This window comes from Enhydra lutris, unplaced genomic scaffold (assembly GCF_002288905.1).
Source record: "Enhydra lutris kenyoni isolate GAN:26980312 unplaced genomic scaffold, ASM228890v2 scaffoldscaffold31, whole genome shotgun sequence".
In the NCBI taxonomy this organism is placed as follows: Eukaryota; Metazoa; Chordata; class Mammalia; order Carnivora; family Mustelidae; genus Enhydra; species Enhydra lutris.
The window spans coordinates 4808642-4832624 of record NW_019154115.1 but is presented as its reverse complement, the minus strand read 5'-3'; the positions used below and the strand labels follow the sequence as shown (position 1 = coordinate 4832624).

General features: G+C 48.8%; 2 protein-coding genes across 12 annotated transcripts in view; both read right to left on the bottom strand.

Annotated features, from left to right (window-relative positions):
• The window catches only part of LOC111153181 (poly(ADP-ribose) polymerase family member 6), a 28143-nt gene extending 22202 nt beyond the window's left edge, over positions 1-5941 (bottom strand). For 5 of the 9 annotated variants that reach the window (XR_002640985.1, XM_022512027.1, XM_022512032.1 and 2 more), the window contains exons 1-4: positions 4404-5469; positions 1862-2059; positions 1148-1225; positions 300-394 (exon numbers count right to left, since the gene is read on the bottom strand). Coding sequence is in view for 8 of the 9 variants with exons in the window: in XM_022512027.1 (XP_022367735.1) it covers positions 300-394; positions 1148-1225; positions 1862-1864 (176 nt within the window). In the remaining variant the exon portion in view is untranslated. Of the gene's footprint in view, positions 1-299; positions 395-1147; positions 1226-1812; positions 2060-4403; positions 5470-5779; positions 5835-5889 lie in introns of those variants that run through there. The other 4 variants (XM_022512029.1, XM_022512028.1, XM_022512030.1 and 1 more) reach the window with 4 other exon arrangements.
• An 8876-nt stretch (positions 5942-14817) lies between these two features.
• LOC111153173 (CUGBP Elav-like family member 6) overlaps positions 14818-23983 on the bottom strand; it is a 30632-nt gene continuing 21466 nt past the window's right edge. The window contains exons 4-13 of one of the 3 annotated variants that reach the window (XM_022512001.1): positions 20714-20842; positions 20535-20614; positions 20223-20366; positions 19952-20084; positions 19719-19868; positions 19479-19541; positions 19143-19223; positions 18913-19056; positions 18125-18280; positions 14818-17259 (exon numbers count right to left, since the gene is read on the bottom strand). In XM_022512001.1, the coding sequence (XP_022367709.1) occupies positions 18153-18280; positions 18913-19056; positions 19143-19223; positions 19479-19541; positions 19719-19868; positions 19952-20084; positions 20223-20366; positions 20535-20614; positions 20714-20842 (1052 nt within the window). In that variant the 3' untranslated portion in view covers positions 14818-17259; positions 18125-18152. Of the gene's footprint in view, positions 17260-18124; positions 18281-18912; positions 19057-19142; positions 19224-19478; positions 19542-19718; positions 19869-19951; positions 20085-20222; positions 20367-20534; positions 20615-20713; positions 20843-23983 lie in introns of those variants that run through there. The other 2 variants (XM_022512003.1, XM_022512002.1) reach the window with 2 other exon arrangements.

Below are 23983 nucleotides of genomic sequence, written 5' to 3'. Positions count from 1 at the left end.
CTTAGATGATCAGGGCTTCCTCTAGGCCAGAAGCCCTTCAGACCTCAAAGGTCAAACTATCAGCTTAGAAGGAGTCTAGGATGAGAGGAAACTTCTAAGAAAAATGGCTATACTTCCTTTATCACTGCTGTCAGCTAAGCTTAAGTATTCTGAGCATGACTATATCTGTTTATCACTATTTATCACTAAGCTCATAATTTATCCATGTCCACAGACCACCCTTCATACCATAAAAAGAAAAAGCCTCTAGCCTTTTACAGCTCAGAAAGAAGTGGCTTGCTCCTGAAGTGGAGTCCCACCTGATGGATACAGAGTTCTCACTGTAGATCTCCTTCACGGCTTCAATGTCTGCATCAAGCTGGGGGTGTCGATACAGGTCGGCTGCACAGCTCCCCTGAATCAGCAGCAAAGACAGCAGGGAGGTTTGAGGGGAAGGGAAAGAGAGATGCAAAATAAAAAGAACATGAACAAACACCAGGAACAAGAAATCAAATAGCAACAGTACATGTAAGCAAAAGGCTGCTTCTGTGAAGGGACTCTTGACGGTGGCCCTAGCCACTCACCACTGGCTCCACTCTATGTCTAGTCTCCCACCGTCTCCACTCTATGAACTTTTAGTGGACCAAATGCAGACCTTGCTCAAGTCTTAAGTCTGCACCTTTTCCTCTGACCCTGACCACGGATACTTAGCTATCCCTTGTATGAGAACTCAAGACAGGCTGAAGAGCACAGAATTTAACTCAGATGGTGCTGTGTGAAGAGTCCAACATTCCTCCTCAGGACTGTGCCCTGGGTAGAGATAGTATGAAGCAATCACTGGCAGGATAATCTTTTAAAAATTTGACCCTAATGAATGAAATGACACCTACTAGGTAGTAAAGGAAGAGTCAAAAACTAATTATTTCCAACCAAAAACAAACGGGTAGCTTCCACATACAAAGGATATAGTTTACTCTCGAAAAGGCAGGAGTCCCAGGCAAGAGCAAGGATATGAGATCAGCTCTGACAAGACACTGCTCAGACCACACCAACATTGTACTGCATCCTCCTCTTACCTCTGCTGCAGAATAATCTCTCACTACTTGCTGTATTCAGAGAAGCACACATTTAGACTATCAAGCATGGTTTTTAGGGGCTGTAATCTCACCTGAACTCCATAGAGAAATTCCTCTGATTCATTATCTCCCTCCGAATCATCATCATTCCAGAACTGGCCTTTGATGTCCTAGTGATGAAAAATAAGGATACAACCTTGTTGGATCCCTATCATCCCATGAACAGAGTGGTGACAGGAAACAGATTCCCACAAGGAATGGGAGGTCCCTTGGGACAGAATAACTGAGGCCCTATTTCCTTTACTCCTTTCACCTCACCCTTTAGGAACACCTGTCTCTTCCTGGATCTGGTTATATCCATGGCCTACCTCTGATTTGTGAGGGATGAAAGAAAATAGAGAATTTTGGCCTTCTTGAGTGTAAGTATGATGATTGAGGCTCTGGCAGCCAGCGGAGGATGGATGCAGACTTCAACATCAATGGTGATTCCTAGGCGTATCTAGATCCTAGTGTAAGCTGGCTTCTTCTAGGATCATTACTGCAAAACAGCTACCACACATAGTTAAGCTCTCGTCTTATCACTCCCTTTCTATCCCTTATTTAACTCTCTCCTTCCTTCCCAAGAAAATCTACTGTACCCACCCCAAGTAATATGGTCTCCATGCTCCTTCTCCCTTTAACTTCACAGATAACCACTCTACGCTTCAAAAGGGTGGAAGGGAAAATGCCAGGAAAAGGTGAGGTTTGCACTTTGTACCATCTATCCCCTGGATGATCAGCTGGAGAGGTGGGCAGTCAGTTCTCACCATTGGGTCAGTGGGTCACACACACTCCCAGGTCAGTGCTAGGCAGCACCCCTCCATACCACCAGCTGAACCCAGGCCAATGGGATGGGCATTTAGGAGGCCACAGAGGGAGACAAGGGAGGGGGTGATGTCAGGGGCTGACTGGAGATCTGCTGGGGATGTCAGGCTCTGCTGTAGTGGTGGTAACAAGTCACTGTCCTGTGGAAAGTAGACAACAATTGGTTTCATCACCACTTAACAGCTAGATGGTATTTACACAGGCACACAGTTTATGGATACACTTTTATTAGACATATTACAGACACTTGCACATAAAGACATACTTGCATGCATGTACACACACTTGTACACATAGTTCTTTAAAGATAAATGAACCGCGAAAGCACTATACAAACATAAGAAAGACACTACTGCTCCATTTGAGCTCAAGAGTTGGGATTAGAGCAAGTCCCTGCTCTAGATCATGATGCTGAATCAACCCCTAAAGCCAAAAGTGATGGTGGCATGACCAGATGATACATTACTCTGTCTAGTCAATTCATTTAGAAACATTCTCCATAGTACCAACCCTCATCAGAATCAGATTATTTTGGGAATCTTCACCCCTAGTTATTTACTCAAATTGAATCGTCATGTCTTATTAAATATCAGTATCACTAGAAGCCTTTACATGACAATCATAGCTAACTTAAAAAGTCCTCAACACCAAACACCCCCAGTAGACAAGGTCCTAGTTGTCGTGAGCAAAATAGTAGCCTGGACTAATCCTAGAACCTACTCCCCAAATGAAAATACAATAATGATGCCAATAAGGTCAGGAACACTAAACCCTAGCCATCTCACAAAATTAAGAACCACTATCTAGGGGGTGCCTGGGTGGCTCAGTAGGTTAAGTCTCTGCCTTCAGCTCAGGTCATGATCTCAGGGTCCTGGGATCAAGCCCCACATCGGGCTCTCTGCTCAGCGGGGAGTCTGCTCCCCACCCCACCCGCCGCCTGTCCCAGCCTACTTGTGACCTCTCTCTCTCTCAAATAAACACATAAAATCTTAAAAAAAAAAAAGAAAAAGAAAAAGAAAAAGAACCACTATCTAGGGGTGTCTGGGTGGCTCAGTGGGTTAAGCCTCTGCCTTTGGCTCAGGTTGTGATCCCAGGGTCCTGGGATCAAGCCCTGCATCGGGCTCTCTGCTGGGCAGGGAGCCTGCTTCCCCCTCTCTCTCTGCCTGCCTCTCTGCCTACTTGTGCGCTCTCTCTCTCTCTCTCACTCTGTCAAATAAATAAATAAATAAAATCTTAAAAAAAAAAAAAAAAAAAAGAACCACTATCTAGGCCTTCCTGGCTCTGCCCACCAATTCCAACCTTAAACAGAGGTGTTCTTAGTCTCTAATATGGTCCTACTGAACCTTACATTTACAAATCCAAGTGGGGTCTATGGATCTGTAACATCAGCATCACCTGGGAACTTATTTAAAGTTTCAATCATCAGACCCCAGACCTACCGAATTAGAAACTCCAAGATGGGGTCCAGTGATCTGTGTTTTAACAAACCTCCACATTAATGCTGATGCATGATAAAATCTGAGAACCCTTGTTCTAAATCCTTGCGTGCTCCAAGGGCCTGTGGTCTGTTCCCCAGTTACCAACTCAAGCCTGGTAACTGACCCAGGATGGAGACATATGGCACAATGCCAGACCAAACTCCATAGTTGTCCTCAAGCTGATAGCAGTGCCTGACTCATCAAAAACACTATGCAAAGGGAAATTGCAATTCAAGTTCTTAGAGATGAAATGGCCTGATATCTGAGATTTACTTGTAAATACTACTCCAGCCCAAAAAGGGGGTGGGGTGTTGGGGGGGCAATGAAATAAATATGGCAAATATTAAAGATCAGTCTGAGTGATGGGTTCATGAGAGTTTCTTTTACGCTTGTGTACAGCTGGAAAATTCTCTAGCAAGTTAAAAAAAAAAAAAAATCATAGGCTACTCTTTTACTTTTTCAGGGGCCCTAAAAAGTCAACTCTAAATGTGAACAGGAAAATCATCCCTGAAATTCCACAAGTGCCTACTTGCTATTCTCCAAACATATCAAGTATATTCCCACCACAAAGCCTTTGTCCCTGCTGTTGTCTCTTCTTGGGATGCCTTTCAGGTATCTATATGGCTTGCTCCTTACCTTCCGATTTCTGCTCAAAGGTCGTCTTTGACCATCCTCTATAAAACAGCAAAACCTCAACACACACATACACACACACACTAGCACTTTCCATTCCCCAACCTGATATATAGTTTCCCACAGCGCCATGCTCTGACATACAAAATGTTTTATTTATCTCCCAGCAGAATATAAGCTCTGTTGTGGCAGAGGCTTTGGCTCGTCATTATGTTGTCGATCCCTCAACTCATACTTACTGAATGAATAAATGAATGAATGAAAGGTCTGCTAGATACCTAAACCAAAAGGGAGATACATACAAGAACTTCAGTGTGTCTGCACATAGACAAAATCATACAAAAATGATTTTAAAAAGCAAGACTCCATTCACCTTCAAGAGCAGCTGAGAACCAAAATTATGAAGATCTGAGGGCTGAGCCGGGTTTGTGAGATTTGAAAATAAACAGTCAGGTGCTGATCTGGATGATCACAGAGGAATAAAGAGGGAGGCACTAATGTCCAGCTTGGGCTGTCTTGGGCTGGGTGGTAGGACGTTGGCAGCGTAGGCCAGAAGTACCAACTTTCTCAAGGTCTTTGTCACCGTAGAAGTCAAGAAAAACTTAGCCTCTCGCCAAGGGCTGTTGCTGCTTGGTTTCTGCTGTTATCACAAGGAGAAAAAGGCAGTTCAGAGGGAATTTTTCTTGTCCAGGGAAGAAACAATTCAGAGACTACCATCTTTTCCAAACCAGGCTGTTTCAGTGAAAGAGACTCCCATCTTCTACTCTCAATGCCATTCCTCTGGAGGTAGAGGATGGGTTTAAAGAGTGGGAAAAGGGGAAGTGGTGGGTCATGAAATTCACGGAATCACAGACATCTGAAAGAGGAGTATCTCAATGCTTTCATGTTATACATAGAATACTCAGGTGTAGGAAGGCCAAGCAAGGTGCTTAGCATCGGTATAGTGGAATTGGGACTTAAGCACGTTTGACAGGTCCTAATTACATCCTTTTCTTGTAATGTGATTATTACTAATTAAAGGAGTTGTCTAATTAAGCAAGAAAGACCTATCCGATTTATCTAAATGAGGTGAAGGAGGGAACCTTTCGAGAGAAGCTGGGCCAAATATACACTGTGTGAAGAGTACCCAAATAAGAGTGTTGCTCAGCTCAGTGTTAAGTCTGGACGACGGCAGCTAACACAGAAGGTTTTAGGGATTGGTATGGGAATAGACCACATGTAAATAAGTCTGAAGTCTGGATCACAAAGGTCCTTCCCTAGGTCCACAGGCACATCTCAGTGTGACAACTTTTCGTCTAGCCAAAAAAGCCTCCGATCCCAACGTTGAACGCTGGGTTTCACTCCCAGCTTTTTAGTCCCGGGAATGGGGGTTACTCCGCTCTATACCGAGCGCTCCTTTCTCAGAAAGACTAAGCCACTGAACAAAGAGTGCGGGGGAGAACCCGCGGGGCGGGGGGGGGGGGGGGGGGAGATTCTCAAAGGCTGGCGCTATCTGCCGTACACCCGGTGGAGGGAGAAGACGAGATTAGCCCCCAAAAGACTGACTGCCACCCGCGCTTCCAGGGCAGGCCCTAAGGCCTCCCTGAGGGGAGCAGTCATAGCTCTTCTCCGGAGACCCCAAAAACACCCAACACCTGCCTCCCGGGGAAGAAGCTCTGTGCCCGATCGGTGTCACCAGCCGCCTGGCCTTGAGCGAAGCCTGTCAAGCCTAGGAGGGCCCCTCAGAGCCACCCGGTCCAAGCCCCTTACTTCATCCACCCCGGCCGAGGCGGGGCGGGCCCCGCACCCTTCCCGCGGCCCGGCCGCCCCGCCCCGTCCCCGTGGCGGCCGCCCCACAGGCCGGCCTCGCGAGTACTCACGGCGACCCCGGGCCGCGTGCGGCCGCCGCTGAGGGGACAAGCGGCCCGGGACGCCCCGCGGGGGCGGAGCGGCAGGCCAAGGGGCGGGGGCCGGGCCGGGCGGGCGAGGTCGCGCACCCCCACGCCTCGTCGTTCCGTCACGGGCGCGCAGAGCTAGTCTGCGCACGCTCGCGCGGCGACACCGTCGTCACGTGACCGGCGTCTGACCAATCGCCATGCGGCCTGTTTCTGGGCGCGCCACCGCCCCGGACTCCGGGCTTCCGACGCTTGCGCGGTGCTCGCTGGTTGGGAGGGGTGCGGCGCGGAGGGAGGTGGCGCCTGCGCCGCGGGGTGGGGTGGGTGAGTGGAAAAATGAGGGACTCTGGGGGTGCGCGGAGAGCCTTCTGAAAGAGACTGTCGGCACTTTGCGCCCCGTGTGGTTGGGAGGAATGAGCAGGAAAGACAGTCCCGTCTGCCTCGCAGCGTTGAAGGCTGGGCTGCTGGTAGATTGAGAGAGGCTTCCTGAGACCCTGCGGGTTCCAAAAATCTCTGGTGTGCATGGGGGTCGGGGGGTGTCAGACACCTCGAGGTCTTTTCTTAAGGTTAACTCATTTGCTCCCCTGGTAGCTGTGGCGTGCCGGAAAGCACTCCTTCTATTCAAACAATCTGGGTTCAGAGCTTGGTTTCAGCACTTACTGACTGTTCAGCCTCAAACCACGACTTTCACTTTCTGAGTCTTAGTTTTCTCATCTGTAAAGTGGGGGCAATAATACCTTTTAACGGCGTTGTTGTGGTGAGGATGAAGTAAGATAATAGCTCGAACCTTACGAAATTGCCGTTTTGTAGGCTGTGAAGAGTCAAATACCTGCAATGTCATGCGGTTCAACGTAATACATATAAGAACCTGCGACTAGAAAGTAGTCCATAAAGGGAAGCCATTATTGTGGCTGTTGCGGTTATTAATCTCAGACATGGGCAGATCTCCCTTCATCCTTAGAATTGGGTGTCAGGGCTTCCATACACCTCTTTTCCATCAGCACTAATGGGGGAAGGCATATCTTAGATCTGCTGTCCTTCCTCGTTCTCTCTTTTTAGCTGGATACAGCACACTCAAGGAAGGCTTTGCCCTGAGTCATATAGGCATGTCATATCTGTCCCTCCTGAGCAGCATTGCAGTCAGGATTTTCCTGGTGACGTTTTTTACATTTGGATATCCTCAGCATCTCCTTTCTAATTCCCTCCTTTTGATGCCTCCCATCCCATCTTTTCACCTTGGTCTCAGCCTGGACCACAACACTGTCTTAGTATCAGTTCGTTACACCCATTGCTCATAATAACTGAAAAAAGCAAACAATATAAAATAAGGGGACTTACAGCCTTAGTCTCAATGTAGCTCTTGAGGAAGGAGTTGACTCTGTTCCCTAAAACAATTCCCCAGCAGGGGCCCCATAACAGCTTTTAAAAGCCATGGATGCCAGGCAGTGTTTGAACACCAGCACCTTCGTAAGCAGAAGGGGTCTGTCCCCATGAGTAAAATGTCAAAATCCAGTATTTCACAATATTCCAGGATTTCCCCTTTTCATCCCTTCCCATTTCATGCCACCAGATCTTCTACTCATTATGAATTACATTAATCTCAACTGCCTCATGGCTTATCATTATCTTCCTGGCTTCACTTCTTTTCCTATCCAGTCCAGATCCTATTGTCAGTTATATCAAATTTTATTAATATGCTTGCCCTTAAGATCGCAATCTTGGGTCGTTCCAGACATTTACCTCCTCTCTTGTGCCATCCTAAACCAAGATAAGGGAAATCACCCAGTCCTGCAGAACTGCACTTGTGAGTGGACACTGTTTTGAGTTAGTCCAGCCCATGAACCCTATTCTTTGGAAATTAAATTTTCTATATTCGCCCTCCAGATCTGTGGGCCCCAAGGCCATTCCTGTTTTGTGTGACTCCTGGCACTGCGGCTGCAGTTTTTTGAACTGTGAGTGCATTTCTAATCCAAGCTGTACTAAGCGAATGTTCTCTCCTGGGAATTTTGGATTAGAGGTGAGAGATTATAATGCTGACTGGTTTCCTGAACAGAAGAGATAAAAACTCAGGAGCTATGGTGCAGCTACCTCCCAGCTACTATGAGAAATGAGAGATGGAGAAAGACTACTGCACAAAGAGAATGAACCATCTAGAGGCAGAGACCAGAAATGGGGGGGATTGGTCTCTGGTTCCTAAAAGTTTCCCAGGCCCTTTGTGAGGCCCTCTGAACTTGTGGTTTCTGAGTGACATTTATCTAGAATAAATCTTTTAATCTAACTTAACTTGTACCCAAGGCAGAGCTGGGTACAAATTCAGTCTCTTCAGTTGGGCCCATAGTGTACTCAGCAATCCTTCTACAGGGCAGCTTCCGCCACCATCACCCATTCTGCTTCGCAGAAAAAAATGAAGCCAAGGGGGAAGAAACTGCCTTAGTTTCCAGGCCCCTCCAAGCTTCTGACTCTCCCGCCCCTTCTTTCTTGGACAAGAGAGATCTCCCTTCAATCCAAAATTAATCCTTTCACTGTGATGTGTATTTCATTCTCTTTTGTTTCTTCAGGAACTTTGCTCCTTCACTTATGCCTCTCCTTCATGGATATTGAACTTTTTCCTCTCCCCTATTTTTGATTTCAGCACATAAACTTGATCAACTAGCCCAACCTAAAAAAAAAAAAAAATCCAATTTTAATCCCACACGCCACTGACTGTTGCACATTTTTTTCTTGCCTTCAACAAGCTTCTAGGGAGTAGTGTGACTCCATTTCCACTTCCTCACTTCTCATGCACTCTTTTAAATCTAGTGCTTAAATCTAGTGACCTCTTCCCAAAATCTCTACTGAACATACTCTCACTGAAGTTGCAAATGACTTCTGACCTGAAAAATCCACTGGAAATGTTCCGGGTTAGCTTAGTGGACCACTTGATGTCATTTGGCTTTGCTGGTCATCCTGACCCTGTACCCTTTTTCTCTCCTACCTCCTTTGGGCTATAGAATTACAGTTTCTTCCAACACTAACTACATACTGCAGCATCCTTCATGGGCTCCTTTTGTGTCATTCACTATTAAATCAGAAAACAGGGCACCTGGCTGGTCAGGCAGCAGAGCATGCGACTCTTGATCTCTGGGTTATAAGTTCAAGCCCCACATTGGCTGTAGAGATTACTTAAAAATAAAAATCTTCCCCGAAAATGAGAAAACAGTTTAACCCACACCAATTTCTCATCTCCTCACTCTTCCTAGTGATCTCCACAGCACCGACCCGAAGCAGACCTTGGTAATTTGGAGCTTCTCAGAATCTGACTCTCTTTCTTCTTACAAGTCTTGGAGGTAAGCAGAGCCTATGTTCTATGGCAGACATTGAAAAGGTTGACAGCTAAGACAGAGGCGTGTGACCCAGGCCTGGCCAAGTAGCCCGCAGAAATGGAGATTGTGGAGTTAATGCTTCAGAGAAATAGAACTGTGGAGAATTCATCCTGGCAGTGGGCACAGCAGGGTCAGCACTCTCCCATACTTGGAGACTGTGGTGGTATTGGTACTGGTGGTGGTGACATCAAGCACCCACTGATGATGAAATCCACAGTATTCTCACTGTCCGGTTCTGACATCTGACTTTGGCTTTTGTTCTGGTAGCCTGGCCTCCCATTGTTCCCACTCATTTCCCAACCTTGCATGTCCTGCTTGGCAATACTGTGACCCACCCAGTGCCCTTTCAACGAATGGCTTTTCTGTTCAGATCATCCTGTGTGGTACCCTGCCTGAAGGTGACTAGGACTCCCAGATGTATATCTCCCTCCTTCGTGAACTTCAAGTTGCCTTTTAGATAAGTTACCTTTTAGACAACTCCATTTGTACGTCTCACAGGCAAACACTTCTTGTTGTCAGTCTACATATCTTCCATATTCCTAACCTCATAAATAGCAACTATGACTTGTTCAGCCTGAACCCTGAGAGAGAAGCATCTTAGACTTCTCCCACCCTCATTTAAACGAAACCAATTTTATCTTGTAAACATCTTACATTTCACCTCTGATTTTACAGCTTAAATTTTACATTTCATAGCCTAAATCAATCTTTCCTTTATACTCCTATCTTCCTCACTGAAACAATTGCACTGTCCTCCTGTCTAGACCCTCTATTCCAGTACCTACTCCTCTGGTCTGTTCTCCACCTGGATGTCCAGTGGAATCTTTTTAAAACACAAATCTGATCATGTCACTCCTCTATTAAAGCCCTTCAATGGCTCCTTCCTGCCCTCATGATAAAACTCTTACCCTTTCTATGGACCTGCTCCCAGCTGACTCTCACTGCTCCTTCATGGGCATCTTAAACTCCAGCCAGGTCAAATCACACATTCTTACAGACCCTGCAGGACATATCTTTATACTCCATAAGTCCTCAATGGGTCTGAGAGTCACAAAGCCACCTCCACCCCCTACCCCTTTCATCCCACAGAGGTGGATACATGACCCATTAGGCCAGGCAGGGGACTCTATCGCCCTGCCCTAAGTGATTAGTTTAGGCCTGAGTTTGTGATCTTAGTAGAGCCAATCGGTTTTCTCTTCAAAGCTCTCTAGTTTTTAAGGCTATGGTGCTGGGAGCATATGAGATTGAAGCTGCTGGCATCCGACTCTCTCTGTCACATGGAGAAAGTGTGTCTGTGGCAGGAAAGAGAATGGGACAAAGGTACAAAGAGAAACAGAGCCCTGAGAGATGAAGTGAGGGTTAGCTGATAACATTTAATTGAGCCCTTGAATTCAGCTCTGCCTAAAGTCAGTAATACCACTACACCTCTCAGTTCCTTCTTGCGGGTTTGTATTGGTTTCTATCACCTGTCACCCAACTGGTTCTAATACAAAAATGGAATGGGATGTGCAGACTGTAGAATGGTACAACCGACATGAAATGGGGACAGTGGAGATCTAACAGTCTTTGGCTGAGAAGTTGGAAATCCCTGTTATGTGATATCAGATTAGCTGGTTAAATGGTCTATTTTATCTCAGATTTGGGTCATGTATCCATCCTAGATGGAGATCTCGGGGACACACTGGAAACATGTCTGGATGTTGAAGTGTGCTGACCTCTTAACATTTTCATTAAGGTCCTGCAGTTCAGCTCGCTTCCATGCTGGCAGAACCAGAATTATACCCGGCTTTATTCAGAGTTGCCCTTTCTGCCTGTGGCCAGCAAGCTAGACTGCCAAGGGTCATCACACGTCTTACAGATTATAAAAGCCAGATCCTCTTCCTCAAGCGTAAGTAAGTGAAAACAAAGGCATAGATACGGGACATCCAACAGGAGATACTGGAGCTTATGGCCTGAGAAATTCCAGAGAAAAAGTCTGATCCTCCATGCCACACCTGAATGCATCTTTTTATCTCCCAAATTAAAAAAAAATGTATTTATTTCACTTAGAATTCAGATAGTGCTGGGGATTCTGGTGCCTGGGGATATTGGCTGTGAATGCTGTGGGAAAATGCAGGATATATAGGTCACAAACCTCATGTGCCGTCTTGAACTTAAATCCCCACCTATGCCAGAAAGCCCCTTCACTTCCTCCTCTGTAGTGGAAATGCCACATGGCGGGCCGTAGAATCTAGCTTCCCAAGCAGTCACCTGGAGGCAAATGATGGAACTCTGAAGTACAGTGGAGGTGGCTCTCTGGGGGATGCACCTTGGTCAGTGGGAAACAGGAAATGAAGGGGAGAACAGATGGCCAAATTCCCTCTCAATTCTCAATTTTCCTCAAGGTGATTTCTCCTTGCAAGCACCATGTGCTTAGCAAACAACACTGTCACGTGACCTGTTCTTTCCTCATTGCTCACGTGAAGATGTCACCAACACAGTAACGCATTGTCTTGCATCGCTTCACATCTTTCCTGACTCATGTCTCTCCTCCCTGTCACCACCCTGGGCTTCCCTCTCCCCAGGCGGTGCGAGCACCATAACCCTTGCCTCAGAGGCTGTTTCTGGAGTACTTTGGCTAAGACATGGAACCACAATCAAAGTCTCTGTCCCCACATTGAGTCCCAACAGTGAGAGAGCAAGAAGGTCCTGTGGGCACATCAGATTGCCTGCTCAAATGCAGAGAATCTAGCCCAGCCAGCTGGCTTGCTATCAGGAGCCCAGAGCCAAGGTTGTGGGCAGAGGGGCGGGATGGTGAGGGAAGTCAGGCCATTTCTAACCTACTCCATACGGGAAGCTGAGACTCATTTCACAGGCTGTCTTCATGCTTCCCTGCGTTTTCTCCTGGGCACCTAATACTTACTTCCCTTGGGAAAAGTCAGACCCAGGCTTGCAGCCTGCTGTGCCTTCTGGGTCTCTGCTCTTAGGCATCTTGAAGGCAGGGTGCCAGAGCCTGGAAGTTTGAAACCTCCTCTACAGATGGCCAGGCAGTCAAAGGCTCTGATCAGTCCAGGCTGCCGGAGGGTGGTGAACACGGAGAGCAGTGTTTAGAACCAGGGCTAGGGAGAGAAAGGGTGGCTCTCGGCCCTTTCCGAGTTTGTGCTTGGCACAGGTTTGGTCACCCATTTGTGGACCCCACATGGGTCAGCTTGGAAGGGCAGCTACTGTGTTGGCTCTGAACTCCCTGAACCTATGAAGTTTCTCCCTTCATTGGTTCTCTGAAAAACATAAGGTTGTGTGACATCATTGTATACATGTATGGGCTGTGAGGGGAGGCCCAGAGGCCAAAAACAGCCTGAGTCCCTGCTGGATTTGGCTGTGTCGTGATGCAGGCAGTTGTGGTCAGAACAGTAGAGGCCCAAAGATCACAACTGAAGCTGGAAATTATCAAGAGAGATCCTGTGACCTCTGTGTCCTTAGCACTTCACTGGGAAGGCATTCCATGCTCCGCTGAGGCAGAGGCGAGACTGCAGGTCTGGTCAGAGCACACAGCGGATCCAGAACTGCTTCCAGTGTCATAGATCATTCATCCCATCTCAGACTGGGGCTTTTCTTCCTACATTTAAGACACCCAGGCTGCACCCAGGGAGAAAGACATTTGAGAGGCCCTGCCAAAGGCTGAAGTGATACCAGTTCTCAGAGGGCCCACAAATTCAGTGTCCACAGACAGAATCCTCATGACTGCTTTAGTGATGTGGCCTCAGGGTAATAATAGACCATGGCCAGGGGGCCGGGAATGGAGCGAGCTGTAGGTTGGCCCAAATAAGTGCTTGTCCGGCTGCCTCACTCCTATCCTAAGCATCTCCTTGGGTCTGAGGCATAGGAGCCAGTACCACTCAGGGATTTTGACTATCTGGTCAGAGCTACTAGAGCATGAGCCAGCCAAGTGCTGAATAATGTTTCTTTGGGGACACACTGAGCAGATTAAGATTGACTTATCACCATAGACAGACCATTGTGGAAGCCATGAAGCTGAAGGGGAGGGGAACAGGCAAAGTGTGACCTATTGCTAAGAAACAGAAACTACAAGGGCCCGATCCAGGTTCAGAGACAAGGATTCTTGATTCTTGATGATGGTTACTAGCTCACAGAGGGCCCAGGAATAAAATCAATTGGTTTGAAAGGAATTGTATCACCAGAGAATCCTTACCCCGGCATACAGGGCTCTGGGAATGCATAATCTCTAAGGCAATCTTCAGGTCTGAAACCATTCCCAAAGGGAAGAAGAATGTTTCTATTCCAGAAGGAGCATCCTCTGAGGGATTTACATGAAGGACAATGGATAGTAAGAGATACTTCCCAGGGGAAAGGACTAAAAGCAATCAATTTTGTTAACCAAGAAACTCATTCCACTGCCTAGGACGATATACTATATGCTATAGGTTAGTGACCATTGTTTTTTCTTCTCCCCTATTCCAAATGAAAGATTTCTTTCTTTAAAAAAAAACAAAAACAAAAACAAACAAACTTGGGGCACCTGGGTGGCTCAGTGGATTAAGCCTCTGCCTTTAGCTCAGGTCATGGTCTCAGGGTCCTGGGACCCCCACCTGCCTCTCTGCCTACTTGTGATCTCTCTCTCTCTGTGTCAAATAAATAAAAAATCTTAAAAAAAAAAACTTATCCTATTCCCCCTCCCATTTCATATTGGTTATGCAGGGGTAGCTAAATCAATCCTTTAGCAATAGATTATAAAATCATAAGTTGCTTCCAGACCTGATCAAGAATTGCACATTACAAAGGGACCCTGGACTGAGAGCAGTAATTGAGCAAAAGCAATTGGACATGATTCTGTTTTGTCTCACATTTTTGTTGGGCCTAGGATCATTTCACTGTTGGGCAGGCACATTTTTGAAAATGTATGTTTGTCAAGAAAAATATAGGTAGCTACTGAGCAATAAAGGGGTGGGATACAGTAGATTCATATTGCTTATTTACCCATCATCCCTTTGTTTGGGGACCCATTTCTCCCCTCCACACAGTCCTGGAGAAGTTGTCAATTATGGTGGCCTACTCTTCCACCCTAGACATAGGCATGTGTCCATTGTGGCCAAAGTCCTCTCTAGGACTTTAGAGCTAGAGCTAGTGAGTCTGACATATAGAAGGATGCAGAGCCAAGAGATGGGAGACATCATCAACTGAACCCCTAGATCCAGCCATGCATGACAGCAGACCCATCCTTTGGTTTATCAGTTGTATAAGCCAATTAATTTCCTACTGGATTAAACATGTCTGAGTTGGGGTTTTGATACTTCCAACTGAAAGAGTTCAGACTAATACATGCACATACAACGGAGACAAAAACACTATATTGTTCAAACTCATTGGATATTGTACACGTCCTACATGATCTTATAGGGGTCAGCAAACTTTTTGTCTACAGGACTAGATAAATATTTTAGTTTTGTGGGGGCAGATACGGTCTCTGTGTCATACTCATTGTTTTTTTGTTGTTGTTGTTGTTGTTTTTGGTTTTATTTTCAGATCCCTTTAAAAAAACGTGAAACTGTTCTTAGTTTGTAGGCCATACAAAACAAGTTGCAGGCCAGATTTGCCCACAGGCCACAGTTTGCCAGCCCCTGATCCAGACCCTGCCACCCTCTGCAGCCTTGACACAAAGTCTGTCAGTCCCTAACCATGAAGCAAAATGCGAAGTGCCATTTTGGTTCAAGTGTCTTGATATGACTTGGTAATGAGTTAAGGATCCGGGTGGAGAGGACTTCATCCCCATTTTCTCCCACATAATTGGCACGGAATACATGGTAATCATTATTATTTCTTGGTAATAAAGGTAACTTATCAAAATGGTGCAGCTGTCCAAACAGCTTTGTTCAAAGTCCCAGTGCCTCCTTGAAGACCCTTTTCTCCTTAAACTCCTTTACGAAATCTTTCTCCCACCTCCCTTTCTATTTGAGTCTGAATTAGATACTCTTCTCCTTGTGATTGTAGACCCTGTGAGGCCTTGGATTATAACTACCTAACTGGTCTGTCTTTCCCACTAACTCTGGGCATGTATAACATGCCTGAGCCCCCAGCTCCTAGCAAAGTGCTTAGCACCTAGCAGTGAAAGGCCTCTTTGCCGCCATGTGAGTATCTGTTTGAAGGCGTGGGTACTCCACACGTCCTCCTGTGTCCAGGGTGATCAGTCTAGGCGTCAGCATTGTGCGGTGGCTGGTGTAATGATGCCCTCAACACTGTTTTCCCTCTGGATTGGAAATAATTTGGAAATACATTTCCAAATAATTTGGAAATACATTACACATTACCTGGTGATGTCATTACCATATCTATTTTCATCCCATTCCCTCCAAAAACGAGTCAAAGACAGAGGAACAGGTGGGAACAAGTTTTCTTAGAAACTGTTATGAAGGAGGAACCCTCCAACCCCATCCCCACATCCTTTCCTTTACTATCTGATGTGATAGCAGATCAGAGGCCTCCAGCCTCAGCGACATCTGGGGATCAGAGTGCCCACCACACAGCTGGGGCCCCATACTACTTTGATCCATGTCTGTGAGGTGGAGGAGAAATTAACCTCCTGGGGAAAATATGTGCAAGGCCCTACAGGCCCAGGACAGGCTGACCAAGGCCAGGTGAGTCATGGTGTTCTAAGCTGAATCTTTTGCCCATCTCACAGAAGCAGGCAGGAAGCACCACCATTGATCAGTTTTATATGGCACCCACTGAATACAACAGAGAGACAAAGACAGACAGAGCACACACCACTTCTAAGCTGAACACTGCTCACCATCTAGAAGCACCTTGGATAAGCACATGTGAGACACTCTTGCATAGGAAAGATGTACTTTTTAAAGGAATGAAGAAGTATTTTGGCAAAACATCTACTTCCCTCCCAGGTCCTGGGTAAAGAGGGACCTCTAAATTCTGAAGCTTCTACATATTGAAAATGATCCCCTTCTCAATGGCAGTATATACAGTAGCAAATCTTCCAAGTCTGTTGTCACAGCCCTCTAGGTATATCCTGAATCTACTTTACAGGTGGGCAAACATAGACTTGGAGACAGAAGGTGGCCTGGAGCAAGGGGACACTGGGGCTGGCTCAAGGTGAGGGGAAACAGGAGGTGTCTCGGCTCAGCCAGAGGCAGGGCCTCTGTCTATCCAGATGGGGAAGGGAAATCCTGGGGTGGTTAAAACTCCCTCTTTCTTCCTGTCTGGGGAAGCAGTGGTTCCACGGAAAAGGCTGTCAAGGACACTCCTGCTGGCCAGTGGGCCCCTCAGGATGGCAAAGGCCAGGGCAGGCCGGAGCTCCTCCTGGCTTCAGGGATATTCTCTGAGTTTGGGGATTGTGGGTTCCCTGCTTCCATAACTCTCTTTGTTGCCTGCATGGGAGCCTACCCCTAGACGTTAAGTCCTTCATTATTTTAAAAAGGGGGAGGGGCACAATTTAAGAGGGAATGAGACACAGAACACTCTTTCCACAGCCTCCCTCTGCCTAGGCTGGGCTTTTACGGATCTCCTTCACCCTGTCTCCTAGGGATATTTAAAGGCAACTTGTATGAGACTCTATACTGTCTTTTTGTTTCTCTTGTGGTTTTTTTCCTTTTGTTTTTATTTTCTGTTTCCTTCTTTTAATTTATATAGATATATTTATATTCTTAAAAAAGCAATAGTCCTTTGGTCCCTAAACTCTAAGGAATGATATGATTTTGAAAGAAGTAAATCTGGGCTTCCCTTGCAGAGAAGCCCTTGGCACCCCCAAGGCCCTCTGCTCGTTCCCCTAGACAGTCAGTCCTCAGCCAGCCCCAGCTGCCTTGCCAGCCTGCGCTCTAAGCCACAGGCACGGGACAACCCACTTGATGAAAACGATCCTTAATGTGGCCTGAGCCCCAGGCGCCGGCCTGGGGTCCGATCCACCTCCATCCGTGGCTGCTCCTTCAGGAAGGGCTGCTCAAGCATTTCTGTGCTTTTCCTTTCCTTTCTTCTCACTCTTCAGTTTCTGTTGTTGGGGATTTGTTGATTAGGACAGAGGAAAGAGAAAATTTAAAAAAGACAAAACTCACTCTGGCAGGCAAGACAAGAAGAGCAGCTTGCCCCAGCAATGACATCGCAGGTTAGTGGCTCGACCTCTCTTCCTGAGGAACAGAGCAGCTGCAGGGTCAAGGCAGCAGCCTGGTCCACTGAAGTGACTTTGGGGCCTCTTGGGAAGATGATCCCAGCCCCTCAGCCTCCCTAAAGGGCTCCCTGGGGTAGCATCAATGAGGCCGGGCCACGTGGGCCTCTGGAGATGGCAAATCTCTAGAAGGTGCAGGCAGCTGGCCCTGCCAGAAACCTAAGGGAGCTTGTCATCTCTCTCCCCATCACCCCCAGGCCCTGCAGATCCTGCTTCTTTAGCTTATTTGCTTGTATCCTCATCTCCAGGTTCTCTGCCAATAGCCCAGCCCCTGCATCTTATCCCCTCTTTGCTTAAACTCCCCAAATGGTTCCCTACCATCTTCAGGATAAAGTCTCAACTCATGAGCCTTCACAACTGTTCTGGCCTCATTCCCCACCCCCCTGTCCTTCCCCACACACAGCTTCTCTACTCCCTACTGTGGCCACCTCTGGAGGAGAACTAACTGGTTAGATCTTGCCGTAACTGTCTCTCCCAGATTGTGGGGGCAGGACGGTGTCGAATTTATCTCCATCCTTGGACCAAAGGAGAAACACAAAGTCTCCAACTGAGGATCCCTCCTTAGCTTCTGGCTCTTCTCTCCCAGACTTTTTCAGAGGCGGGTGCTCCTGACATCTCAAAAGGAACATCAAAGCTGACAGGGCCTCCATCACTCGGGCCCCATCTGCCTAGGGTCCACCCCTGGACTTACCTTTCTGTGGCTGGTCAGTGAGAGAAGATCAGTAAGGCCGATTGGCATCCTTGGGCCTCTTTAGCTGGACCTTGAGCCTCTTCATGCCAATTTGAAAGCCATTCATGGCCTGAATAGCTGTCTGGGCACTGGTTGGATTGTCAAAGCTAACAAACCCTAGGGGGCGTGGGCAGAGAGGTCAGCTGGAAGCTTGGCCTGGCAGGGCCTCCATTCTCTCTGACCAGACCCCTCTGCCCGTGTCCCCTCAGGCCAGTTCCAAACATATACCCCTCCAACCTTCATTGTTTGCACGTGCACCCACACACCCACACACAAACACACAGTCATACATAGGCAAACGGCCTGAGTCTCCTACAGGTGTAATTCTTGCAAGGCCAGGAGGCAACTCTGAGTGTGTGTGTGGGGGTGAGGAGTGTACTGGTGGAGTGTCTCCCTGTCTTTTCCCTGGTAGCGGTTGTATTCTCTCCCTCTTCAGCACCCATTCTGGTCCTCTACACTGCAGCTGGGATTGGAGGGGACCTCTCGCCTCAGATTCCTACTCTTCCTGCCCTTCTAGACTCTGAAGCCTGACTTGCTTGAGCGTCTTCCAGACACCTGACTTTTCTGGGTGAACCTGAAATAGACTTGTTCTTGGGCTGGGCTTAGCCTAGTCACTGGTCTGTGAGCCTGCTTTCTGCCATACGCTCAGTCTCTGGGAGCCATTGACTTATGGACAGACAAGCTTAGGGTCTGCAGTGAATCTCAAAGTTAGAGGAGTGGGAGAGGCCCGTGGATGGGCCTCAGCTCACCGAAGCATTTGCTCTGGTTGGTGGCTCGGTCCACAAAGACTTTGGCAGACACGACAGCTCCAAAGGGTAGGAATGTCTGTATGAGTTCTGCATCACCAAACTCCTGAGGCAGGTGATAGATGAAGAGGTTACAACCTTCTGGGCCTGCAGGAAGGGCAACAGACTGGTTCAGGGGAGAGACCCTGAGCAGAGCCCCACCAGGCCCTGATCTCCAGCCCCCTGCCCCTCACCTTCTCTTTGCTGCTGGGGCAGGGCTGAAGACTGCTGGGGGAAAGCTGTGCTCACTGGGGCATAGGCAGATGGGTAGGCTGCTGGAGACAGAGGTGGGAGTGGGCAGTGACCCCCAGAAGCCATCCCCCAACCAAGCATGTCCCCATTTGCCTGGCCACCTTGGACCAATTCAGCCCAGTCCAAGTAAATCCCCTTAGAGAAGTCATTCTGGGCCCAGGGGTGGGGGGATGGGAGGGTCGACTCAAAGAGAGCCTAACCACCCCCCACCCCAAAAATCTCCCTATTCCTTTCTGGGGCCCTTCAAACCCCCCAGGCCGCGGAGCGCCAAGTGAAACCTGCGTAGTGGTGCATCCCAGCGTAGGCCTGCTGCAGGGGGTCAGCCACGCCAGGGCTCTGGGCTGGGGAGAGAGGGGCGCGGGGCCCACGGTGAAGGCAGGCGGGTGGGGAGGTGGAGCGACGTTGTGAGAGGCAGCAGGGAAAGAGGAGTCCCTTCCCAAGGCCGTAGCCGCCTCCCCCCCTCCCCCCCCCGCTCCCCACTCCATTTCGGGGAGATTTGGGCGGAGCGGAGGGCCCACCTGGGTAAGGGGAGAGCCCGTTATTGTAGAGACTGTCAGAGCCCGGCTGCCCGTTGGTCTGGGGAGTCAGGGGGCCAAATCCATTGACCCCGATGGGCGCTGGCAGACCCGGAAGCGAGCCTGGGCCACCGCCAGGCGGGGAGCTGGCTGCTGGAGGCAGAGGAGGTCGGAGAGTCAGGCCACAGCCCTGCTTTGCGGGGTCCCAGCCGCCGCCCAGCTCCTGAGCACAGTACCTGCGGCGGGCAACAGCGGCGCAGCCACCAGGCTGAAAGCCGCCACGTGCTGCATCTGGGCCGCCACTGCGGCCACCGGGCCTAGGCCTGGGCCCTGTGCCGCTGCCAGCAGGGCCGCCTGGTGCTGCAGGATCTTTGGGAGGGAAGAAAGACAGGTGTGTAGGACCAGCGGTGGGCGGTGCCCCGGCTCCCAGGTTCCTCCGGGGCGGGCCCACAGGCGCGCACAGGCCTCTGTAGCCCGGGAAGCAGGGGGTTGGTGTCAGGCACCTACCGCGGTGGTGTAGGCTCCGCACGCCCCCAGCGGCAGCGGGGCGGGGTGGAAGGCGCCCAGCTGGCCAGCCATCTGCTGCATCCGCCGTAGCGCGCGCTCCCGGTCCGTGTCCGCCAGTTTGACCACGAGGCTGGACGAGGCGCCCTGGGTAGGGCAGGGGAGGCCGCCGTGACCAGTCCAGACCCCAGCCCTGGCCCTAGGCCAAGCGCTTCGCCCATTAGGCTCTTTGCTGGGGCACTGATCGCACGTGGGGAGGAAAAGCCCGTCCCCACCCCACTGGCCTCACCCTGGGCCCCGGGTGCCCGCCCTCACCGCCATGGTCCGGCTGCCATGCAGACTCTGGATAGCTGCCTGAGCTTCCCCCTGACTCCCGAACTTCACAAAGGCACAGCCTGGGGCAGAATAGAAGGATTGGGTGGCTCAGGCCACAGGGGCCAAAGGGTCATGCGGCCCAGAATGAGGCAGGAAATCCCAGGGTCAGCTCAAGTCACCTTTACTGGTGCCATCAGGGCTTCGCAAGACGGTGCACTCCTCGATATGGCCAAAGGGCTGGAACAGGCGTCTGACGTCCTCCTCACCCTGCTGCTTCCCCAGCATCCCCACAAACAGCTTTCGGTCCTCTGGGGACAAATCCAGGAGTGATCTGGAGACCCTAAGTCCTCTTGGACTACCTTCCTAAGATAGCTTACCCCAGTCCAGCTCTGGGAAGAGGTATAGGGAGTAAGAAGGCCCTGGGGCTATAACGTTGGGTTTCTTTGAGGAGCAGGATGATCTACAGACAGATCTGGAGGAAAAGAACTCAACCCAGATCCACCATGAAAACCTGGGTCTTGGGAAGGAACAAGAAAGACTGATTGCTGCTCTTGTGGAAAGTGATTCAGTGATGTCTTTGGTTGGTACAGCCCTATATGCATCTTTTGTATTTTTGAGCTTCCTGTTCTGAAAGTTTGGGAAAGGCAGTTTTGGACCATTTTAGCCCTATTGGAGGGTGTGTCCTCAGAGAACGTCTTTGTATTCAGATTGGACTAGGAGAAAAAAAGCACACCCTTGCTGGTCAGGCTGATGGCAGCACCATCAATGCCCCTTCCTGCTCAAATCAAGGAAGGCTCTGGGACAAAAAACAGCACAGAAAACAGTTGTCTCATCGTACTGCCTCATTCCCAGATGTTGAGCCCTGGGAATGATGAATCTCTAAGCCTAGCACCAAACTCAACTTGGGTGCTCCTCCCAAAGTCCTAAAGAGTGCAGGAAGCTTGGGTTCCTGAGCTTCCAACATTAGCACCCCCCCCCCCCCCCCCCCCCCGCCTACAATTGCTAAGCCCTTGACCCCTTTCCTTAACTCCCACTTCCACTGCTTCATTCCCCAACTGAGCTTCCAGGGCCTTCGGTGAGCCCTTCTGCCCCCTCTCTGCCTTCCCTTGTGCTCTGCCCTGATCCTTCCCCAGGTGTTCACACTGTGGAAGGACAAGTTCTGCCTGTAGACTTGGATGGCCCCTGAGAACAAGTCTGATCCCTCCCTTTGTTCCCTCTTCCTCTGGGAGAGTGTTCCTTGGAGAAAGTTGGAGAGCTGGGGCTGGAAACCAGGGCTTAGCCACACATCTAGCAAGTCAGGCCTCAGGAGACTCTCAGGAACCCAGGATAGAGGGGTCCAGGTCACAGGGCCTGGTGTCAAAGTCCTGCTCCTTTCTGCACCAACATAAATCTCTGAAATAGGATGTGGCTTCATGCGGGCAACGGAAGTGGGGAGAGGAGTGGTGAGAATCTGGTTTCAGGCTTCACCTTCAGTTCCTGAAGCCCAAGAAAACCCATCCTAAACTCCTTTACTCCTTGACAATTTTGGCTAGGCCAGTGGGGATCCTTGGATCCTGAGTCTAAGGAAAACAAGGCTGGTGAGGGTCATAGACTGAGTGTGGCAAAGAAAAGGAAGAACAGGCTGCCTGGAGTTAGCAGTGGACTTTCCAGTAGGGTTATGTATGTGTCCATATTTTATCTGGATGGTGTGGGATTCAGCCTAGGCTGCCCAGGGACCCTAAAGTGTCTGTCAGTGCTGTGTCTGTGAGGAGGGTGGAGGCTGTGGTTAAATGGGATGGGCAGAATATGTTTCAACAGAACCCTGCCTCCTCTCCAGAGGATTACTGCTCAGTGATCTCAAGGGGGAAGGGATATGTAATGTACTTGTGGCTGGAATCTTAGAGGAAGTGCCCGTCTGATGTGGTGAGAGTACAGTCGGTGAGTGTCCTTCACTTCTGGGAATGTTAGCCACAAAATAGTGCTTTTGGAACAGATCACTGGTTTCCGAACCTTTTAAAAAAGCTGTGGAATCTGTTGTTCTAACAAAAATATTAGGATGAAGCTAAAAAATGAGAGACAGATAGAACTGCTCTGACTGAAACCAGAAAGGTGGGGTGTGGGGTTGGGGCTGAAGTTCCTTTTGCTTCATCTTCTCCTAGTACCACCTAGAGGGGGTTGCAAGGAAAGTCCTTTAAAAACCACTGACTGAAAAGATAATGAATAGAGTTCCACATGGTATATGCAGAGGGATCTGAGATCACTCTCTTCAGGAAACCAAAAAGATAAAGAAAAAAATTGCTTGATCAGTCTCTAGTGGCTTTGCCTTGACATTGGAAGACAGGCCCCATTTGGTCAGGGAATCAAATGTCAGAAGACTGTGTCATTGTTCTGAGCTGTGACTCTAAAGCATGTCCATGTGTCTCTCAAAGGCCCAAGAGGGGCTAGAGAAGATTCTATGGCCTCCAGAGTCCCAAGGCTTAAAGAGGGCTTACTAATACCCTGATTTATAGAGCAGCTGTGTCATTGGATAGGGTCTGCAAGATGGTGATGGCTCCTAGGTAAGAAATCATGCCACAGACACCAGCATCCAGGTAGCCCTAGGTAGGAAGTGAAATATCAAGACTGAGATGGAGCCCTCAAGGCAGGAAATAGGTTTGTGTGGACAGTGGTCTGATCCTTTAACTGCCCTTCCTCTTGTTGCTCTTTCCTGCTGATGGTGGTTAGTTCAAGCTCATGCCACAGACCATGAAATTCTCTGATCCTTCTTTTCCAGTGCCCAGTCAAGAATTTTAATCTCCATGAAAAGTCACAGACCCTATGGTCCTGGACTACTGAGCTATACAGAATTTAAAATTGAAATAAGGCTGCGTTATAGGCTGGGCTCTATACTGCCTGTTTCACAGGTATCCCTTGAATGCTGGTATTCTCTTTGCCACTTTACAGGGAGCTTGATAATGTTTGGCAACAGGATGATCAAGGTCACAATGACCAGGAGTTTCAGGTGATCCCAAAATGGTGGGATAAGTTTCTCAGGAGACCTAAGAGAAGTACAGGCTTGACCTTCTAGACTAGCCCCCAAATATACAGCCATGAAGGTTCTGAGGGTCAATGCCCCCAGAGAGAGGTAATGATGGGATTTAGCCCAGGTAATTCAATTTCCTCTACTTCAAACTCTACCAGTGAGGTAAAGAGAAGATTCTATAAGAAATGGATCAGAAATCTCTGAATAAAATCATCCCCTGGGTGGGTCCCCAGAAAACTGGGAATATCAAATAAGGAGGCTCAGCCTTCCTGGAGTGGAAGGAATTAGAAGATAGCATTAGTGTAGAATTGAGACATAGTTGGATAGAAACACAGACGAATGGTATAACTGCCTTCTTCCTGTTGTCAACTAATGTGTATGCCTTGCTCTTCTACCAAATGCTTTTTTAAACCCAAACCAAGCTGTTTGAGCCCCCGAGGCCCAGCTC